Source organism: Ambystoma mexicanum, chromosome 10 (assembly GCF_040938575.1).
Source record: "Ambystoma mexicanum isolate Mex_15411 chromosome 10, UKY_AmexF1_1, whole genome shotgun sequence".
Classification (NCBI taxonomy): Eukaryota; Metazoa; Chordata; class Amphibia; order Caudata; family Ambystomatidae; genus Ambystoma; species Ambystoma mexicanum.
The window spans coordinates 420,221,188-420,229,427 of record NC_090932.1 but is presented as its reverse complement, the minus strand read 5'-3'; the positions used below and the strand labels follow the sequence as shown (position 1 = coordinate 420,229,427).

The following is an 8,240-nucleotide window of genomic DNA, read 5'->3' as shown; positions in this document are numbered from 1 at the left end:
GATTATGGGGGATATACTATTTGGGCCACCCGGTAGCTCTATACCCAGGTATTGGCACCTATGACAACCTATGGTCTGGAGTCACTATTATCTATTGATTTAAGGTGGCTGCAGATCAGAGGGCACATTTTGAAGGATAATTTTAGGTATCCTAGATTGTATCCCAATGGTTATAATCAGGTTGTAGTTAGGCCTTATGTTATTCAAATCAATTGTGTAAAAAAGAACAAGCAGAACGGTATATTACAATGAGTAACAACACTAATAACAGTCTGTTAAGGGCCATGAAACAGGAATCACTTAAGGAATTTACGACTGGCCAATTAAAAAAAGCATGGAAGCGTTCTTTGAGGAGATATGCTGGATACGGAGAAAGGGGAATGGCATTATCAAAAAGAAACGCGCCCTTGTTAGGCGTGTTGAGCTATGGGACTGGCTTGAGAATTATGCTCATTTGAATAGCTTGAAAAGGTATAAATCTGGCTCCCATTTGCTATATATGTTTAAGAAGCCCCAGTTGTATTTGAACCTTTCTCCTTCTCCCAGATTGAGATGCTTTATCCTTCTTCTGAGATTTGATCATCTGCCTGTATTGTCAGTTATGGGGACTATATGTTAAATACCACGGGCCAATCGTTGGTGTCGTATATGTAAAAACAGGGATATCATTGAAACTGCCGAGCATTTATTATTTGAATGCCCTAATTTGATCGAGATTTAGCTTAAATCGTCTGGTAGATATGTACATAACCCAGATACGATAAACGATTTGTCAGTTTGGCAACAGTGCATTAATACAAGGAATATGAAAGTGTATATTTGAATGTATAATGTCTGGCAAAAAATAGAGAGGATTGTGGGAATTACCATATAGAATTATTATCAGGTGACCATTTTCCAAACTATAGAAAGTCAAAGAATTTGTAAAACTTGGGGAACTGTGAATATATATATTGTTTCTTATAGTGTTGAATTAACCGGAGCGGCATGTAAAAAAGCTGAAGAGTGATTAAGATTAAGAAGAGATCATTGTATGTGTATATAATTCTTATTTTTATTGATCACTGATTATTGATTAATTTGTGTGATTGATTAGATGATTTATTGTTTAAATATTGTAAACCTATGTAATTATTTTATCGTTGGTATTGTATACTTTTCACTTTCTAGTTTTGTTAATATTACTGATGAAATGTATAACTGAATTTGTTTAATATTCACATAATGTGTAAAGTTTACTTGTAAACTGAAAAACATTAAAAAAATAAATTAAACTTAAATTGGCTTTGCATAACGACCCAAATTGCTCAGGACAAATGCCATTTGCCTTTCACAAAATCAACACATGCACAAAACCAAGAGAGGATATTTTCTTCTAATAGTGTTTTTGAAAACGTTAAAAGGTGCACATGTTTTAAACTCCAAGAATCAATGCACATTTTATCCCTGGGACTTGCAGTACCAAAATTGGTAATTTCACTGTTAGTTGTTTGTTATTTTACATCAGGTTATATAGTACAGTGGTAAAGTGTCCAGCCTACAAACTTGACGACTGAATATCTTTTTTGAATGTATGCATTAAAGCAGACCACAGGGATCGAACCACAATGCTTCTCATTTTAGCTGTGGGGACCGAGTCCTCCCTCTGAAAAAGTGGGTGGACTCCGTTCCCCCACGTGTACCGTCGACTTGAGCCCTACGTCTCTCTATTAGGGAGGTAAAATACACCTCTCCACACACACATCTAAGGTTTTGAGAACTTTGATTTAATCATATGATTAAGCCAAAATAAAGAACACAACGACTATTTTCACTATGACATCACGTTTTAGCTGAGAAATGATGAAGTCACCAAGAAAAATTAAACACTAGTACAAAAGACCCTGTTATTGTGGAATATGAAAGTTTTATGCAGGCTGTTTTTTTCAGGGTTCCTGAATGAAATGGTAATTTGAGAAATGTACTAAAAGGGAATTGTCATGTTCCCAATGCCATTTGCCAACAAGCTTCATAATGGAAGTCAAATCATGTTACTAGCATTCATATAGGTGGGGTAGTATTTTGGGAAAACATACGTTCCTGTTTCTGAAGGTGGTACCTATAGCCTCTAGTATTAATTTTATTTTATTGTCCCAACTGTTACATGGACGTTCTGGCAACCAACGGAACGATCAAACAAACACATGTCTTCTAAGGGTTTGTCAGAGATTGAACAAACTAAAACATTGTACTTTCCAAGCCTTTCCAACATGGCAGAGTTTTTAAATCCGGACCTGAATCGCAACCTGTTTGGGAAGAAGAGCGATGCTTAAAGGCACATATCCAACGTGATTTAATATATCACCGGATTTGTTTATAAGCCAGGGATAAAGTCAATTTTTTGGCAGAAAAATCAGAGAGCCCAGACAAAGATGATGTTCTGTTTGCTATGTTCGGTAAAACATCCACTTCGAGGCCCGCTGTGTCACCGACAGAGCCCTCCAAGGTCAAGGAGCAGAATTCCTCCGAAGCACAATCTCAAATTACCCACCCGCTGGAAGTCTAAGATCCAGAAATTAGGTTCTGATAACAGCCAGGAGATTGTGTATAGGAAGACACAGGCGATCCGCCATCTCCACTATGGAGTTTAAACTTTGGAACACACTCCCAAAGGGAATCTGCAGTAGTGGACCACTTGAGATTCAGGAAAAATATAAAAACCTGTCTTATTAATGCATGCATCGCGGTATTACCCAACACTCAACAAACAACGGCCAAACCACCTACCACTCGACCAAGGATTTCTTTCAAATATTAAATCCAGCACTTTTCAGTTTAGGTGGGAAGCGGGGAGAGGCGGCATTGAAAAACGAAACCTAGCCAGTGTGTTCCCCTCAGGCGGTCGAATGATGTGTCACCCTCCATGATGTCCCTTCAGATGACATCATCTGGGTTAAACGCTTACACCAAAAGGCCTAGCTGTTCCGACACCCTTCACCACCCCTCCTTGCCCCCCCCTTGAATTTAAACGTTACCACCTCTAAAAGTAAGCATCAGAAAGTGTGTACAATGGTTTGGGATCAGACATAGCTAGTTTAGCCTGAATCTGCTGTTATCCCATAATGTGCTAAAGGTATTTTATGTTTTATTTATTTGTATGTATTTGGTATTTATAATGAGCCTATGCACAGTGTGTTTCGAGGTGCAGACAGGATGGCAGATGGAGTGACTAAATCATGGGGGGTGGGGCCAATTGCGAATAGCTCTGAAAACAGAATCATTTGCTGTGCCTGTTAAACATGCTCAACTTCTGCCCCATATCTTGCCATCATACGACTACAGAGTGTCCCCTTCCCTCTCTATCTCTTTTGCGTGGACAGGAAATTCAAATTCTATTCGAGGTAAATGTCTTAATCAGTGTTCAAACTATGGATTGATTTTTTTTTTGAATTGTTTAAATATTTTTTTTAATGCTGGGGTTTTTCTTCACGTTTCGTGCATTTGCTTTGCATGTGGCATGTCCCCATGTCCGCATTATTGTCTGTCACGGGAAACGAGGCCAACAGTGTGAATAAATAAGCCGGATACATACTACTTTAAAAGGCAAAGGCTGGCTGAGTGCTTCGCGCGTCATATTGCACTGAGTCAACTTGGCGCCTGTTAGGAAGTGTCTGGTCACCTGTGGGTTGAGCGAGAAGACGGTACGGAGCCCCGTCAAGCGGGTGGCAAAGCAAATACAGGTGACAGCGCAGTGCCCAGTGGAAACGGGCTGTGAACATGACGAGCACAGATGATCACTGTTAATGATTAATGACCCCGCGAGCAGATTGTATCATCATTTAGAAGCAGAATGAATCCAACGATTGCGTGGAGTTTGAAGGGGACCAATAACCAGGGATGAGTGCCAGAGGGGGGGGTGAGACAGCCAGGTAGTGTACCCACGCTGCGTGGGTGGCTGTGGGCAGAGCCTGGATGCAGCTGTAAACAGAGGCAGAGCGCCGCTACTTGGGCACTTGGGCAGCTCTTGGGCGCAGGCCAGGTCAAGCCCGGTGGTCGGTCCAGGGGGATGTAGCGCGTGCCCCGATGCGAGTCTGGGCAGGGCCCTGTCGGTCGGTGCTGAGGCGAGCGAGGGGGGTGGCACGGGGGAGGAGCCGGGGGCGGGCTTGCAGCAGACGCAGCCGGCAGGACCAGCAGAAGGATCGCGGAGCGCGATGCCAGGACTTCCCCTGGCAGTAGCAGCCTCCTCATCTCTCATGAACCTCACGGACCGCAGATTTTGTCTTTCTTCGCACACTCGGCTGGGCTCCATCCCCGAGTGAGAGCTGAGGATGGCCGGCAGCTCTTTGCTGACTGTACCGAGGTAAGTGGGGACGTTTATCTCACTGTCTTGAAGTATTGGTTTAACTTTGCCTTTTAATGTGGTTAATAAATGAGACCAGGGGCGCTTAGGTAGTGTACCCCCACCTCCCACAGACTGGCATGGGATGAGAGCGACTTGCGCAGATAACCAGTGCATTTCGCGCGTTTCCATCCATATCAGTGCACCTGAGTAGTGGACACACCTGTACTTTTCCTGTGTGGGTTGGTGGGTGCATCTTGCAATCACAGTCCCTGCCGTTGCAACTTGTCGGAATGGCATATGCAATTGGGGTGCCTTTATTTCTGGCCTCTTCTCTGGAAAGATGATGCGCCTTCCCGTTATCTGTCTAGGAATTATCGGGGTACCGCACTAGGAACTCAGGGTAGCAACTCCTTGCCCCGGTGGATGCATGGGAGTCGAGCACACCTCTCGGTGTGGCGCACATCGGCCAGCGCCTCACTGGCATACCCTGGAAGTTCCTTGCGCCCTCCGCGAGTTTGCGTCTGTGCATGGAGAGCAGCTACAGTGTCGCGGTTCGAGATGTGGGTTTGGTAGAATGCATTTGTTCTGCTGTGGCATGTTTGGAAAAGCAGTCATTTCCCTGAGGGGGGAGGGGTGTAGCATAGCCTTATTATTGGATGTGCTGATGAAACTGGTCAGCAGGCACGAGTGGCGAACGGTGCAGTGCGTCTCTGTGCTTTATACTGTGTCAGCAGTGGCCCCGTTTTACACTCCCGGTGACTGACACCCTGTCAGCACTACAGGATAACGCGATGCGAGCACTGACACCCTGGGTGCCTGTGCTGGCGGAAGAGATGCGAACGGTCGCAAACAGCCCATGCGAAGGCTCGAGGAGGTTTGTGGTCAGAGTTTTGAAATGTGGGTTTGGAGAGAGGGGTACGCTGTGCTCTGTTTTTGTTGCTGTCCTGCGCCCTGCACGCAAGTCCTCAGAATTTGATTTACCTCTAACCCAGGGGGAAGAATTGGAACTGCCCAGTGGTAAGGGGTGCAACAAAAATCACATTTCGGGGAGGTCGGGGTCGAGGGGCTAACTGGTGATGGGAGGGGCCACTTCAGAAAGTGGGAGCGGCAAAATCCGAGCCTCCGCCCCTCTGTTCAATCCCAAATGTTGTCTGGCGTGGGGCCCAAGTAAGCACGATATGCCAGTGAGAGTAACCACGTTATTGGATTTAAAGATAACATTCAATTTGGTTAACCAGTGAAGGTGGGATTTTGAGCCATACTATAGCTAGGCCCTTGAAAACAAACCACTTGGCAGACATATTTAAATATTAAGTCCTACAATCAAGTCTTGTAGAGCATAGCTCTCCCGTTTCCTGTGGCTATGCATGAGAACGTCACCCACCTGATTTTGCTTTGAATTTTTGGACTTTTAGTTTTCCTTTATTTCAAATGCTAAAGAAAAAACTGCAAGTCCCATAATCCAAAGGGATAGGCAGGACTACAAGGCCTTCTCATACATGGCCACAGAAAAGATCAGAGCTGTGATAGTTGAATGACAAAATATCTCATATTAATTCAACCTACAATATGTAAATCCTTAGAGAAAGATTCTAAGACTAAATAATAGTGCTGTAGCTCAATTTTACACATCCGAAAAGGAAAACTACAAGTCCTAGAACATAAAATCAAACAAGCCAGAAATAAAAAAAAAATATTATTTTAAACCACTGCTGGAATGTTACTTGGATACAGAGTGCATTTTTCACTAACCTACAGCATGTGATTATGCAACCATTTAAGAGAACCCCCTTTTTTGCATGTCAGAATTATTGGCTTCCTGTTAAAAAAGGGAAACCTTATTTTAGATAAAAACTGTGTTTCTATGGAATTAAACGATGAAGGGGATCTTTCAAACCATCAGTGAACATGTGTAAACAAATGTAAAAGAACGGCATGCAGGTAGTAAGGGAGGGAAAGGAGTAATTGCTGGTCAATAAAAGTCCAGAAGCGGGGTTGGCTAAGATGGTGGCGGTGCAGTTGCTTCCTTACCGAGGTCCGAGGACACCTGTGCCATTCACCGCTGCGGAGGGCACAATTGTGTCCCAAGGTGGCTCTATGGTACGCAGACTGGACCGGGAAGGGTCCTCCACTAGCTGCCGTGCACCCGGTGAAATCAGTGCAGTGGAGGACTGAGGAGTGCGCCACGTCAGGTGGTGCCATGCAGATTTGCTGAGGAGGCGGTCCGCTACTACCACAAGAGCAGGGATCCGACATCGGTCTCGCCGCTGGCACCCTTGCTAAAGGACAGAGCAGGCAGCCGATTAGATGTACACCAATGGCGGAGCAGGAGCTCTGCCTGAAGGGAGCGAGGCTCTCCGTCATGTGAGTGGAGTAGCAGATTGGGATGTAGGCACTGTGGGCCAGACTATGCAGCCTTAACCCCTACATAGCTATGAGCCTCTCGGGCTCACCCGATGATGTTATAGAATTCGAACTCTGGCTTCAAAGAGAAGGGTCTACCAATGGATCAACGCGTATTGTCAAAGTGTCAGATGCCAGAGAGAGACTCTTAAAAGCAGCAGCTGCAACGTCCCAGCTGATGTACCAAGACTACAAGGTTCTCCTCTTTCCTGATCTGGCACCTGTAACCGAAAAGAAGCAGAGAGGACTAAATGCATCAAGAAATCTTTCCTACTATGGGGTGCCAAAGCGGGGCTTCTTAGGCAAGCGAAGCTCAAGATCACAAGGAATGATAAAGACTACATATTTTGGGATGCGGTGAAGGAAGGGGGACTTTTTAAATCAATCCCTAAATGAATTGCCATGATTACTGAGAAAAGTTGATGCATTGTGAGTGCTTGCAGGGGATGATGTTGTTGAATACCCAGGGAGTTTAGAGACCTGGTGTTGGGACTTCCTTTCTTCCTGTGGTTGGCCAAGCAGTTTTGAGCTCTTTGAGTTGGTTGTGGTTTTCTGTTGGAAACGAGAGTTTGGTGAATGCATGGGTTTGGGGGACAAGGATGGGTGAAACACAAACTATGTGACACAGGTCGAGGAGACACCTGGGATGTGTATAGTGCATTGGGTGTCAGGCCACGTAATGTTTTGAGATTTGACTCTCTGTGGTAGTGAATATGAGATATGTGATATCCTAGTATGAATTGTGAAATGCTCCCCCGCCTGGACTTAAAGTTGGCTGTAATATTCTGTAAGATTGATATATTTCAGGATTTCTGTTGGAGTTGATAAACGCCCTGAAGAGGACCTCATGGAGAGGTCGAAACATGTGTTGACATACCATTAAAAAGATAGATACATCAAGCACTTATAAAATATCAGTCTTTTCATTAATTTATATTGCATTGACATGTTGGTAGATATATTATAAGGTGCAGCACATTTGGTCCTTGGACCTTTCCCCTTTTTGTCATTTAGTCTGGGCCCTTAGGGCTTTTGTCACTACCGGGAGACCAATGCTTCTATACTCCAATTTATCAGGCTTTACATTTGGTACATTCTTCTTACTGGTACTCAGCTCAATGAAGAAAAAGCCCAAGTTATACTTTTCTACATGTAATATTAACCCCCTATATAGACGAGGACTTCCAGAGAGGCCCTGTAATCTTCATGGTGTGGGAAACACGGTTTCTTGTTTTTTGCTTAACTTATATGCAGGCCTCTCGTCAGGGGGGTATTGCTCTCGATCTGTTATGAAACATTAAAATTAAATAAAAAGACATTTGGAAAGAAATAGGCCACAGACAGCCCAGTCCAGGTTGCTGCCTGTGGCCTTGCATGATAATGGCAACCCTGGAATTCAGGGTGTGTATTTCGACAGTGGGGAGGACGGGAGAATCCTTCTCCTTTCATTCGTAAATTACCCTGCAAATGAGGCCAGGCCGGGCAGAGCGGGCGGCAGTTAGCACATAAGTGCAAT

The 8,240-nt window shown here is 44.4% G+C and overlaps 1 protein-coding gene across 1 annotated transcript in view; it reads left to right on the top strand.

Moving 5' to 3' along the window:
- The first annotated feature begins 4,156 nt into the window (after positions 1-4,156).
- The window catches only part of SPHKAP (SPHK1 interactor, AKAP domain containing), a 1,600,508-nt gene continuing 1,596,424 nt past the window's right edge, over positions 4,157-8,240 (top strand). Inside the window, exon 1 of the mRNA XM_069617984.1 lies at positions 4,157-4,339. Within this exon, the coding sequence (XP_069474085.1) occupies positions 4,308-4,339 (32 nt within the window). The 5' untranslated portion in view covers positions 4,157-4,307. The remainder of the gene's footprint in view (positions 4,340-8,240) is intronic.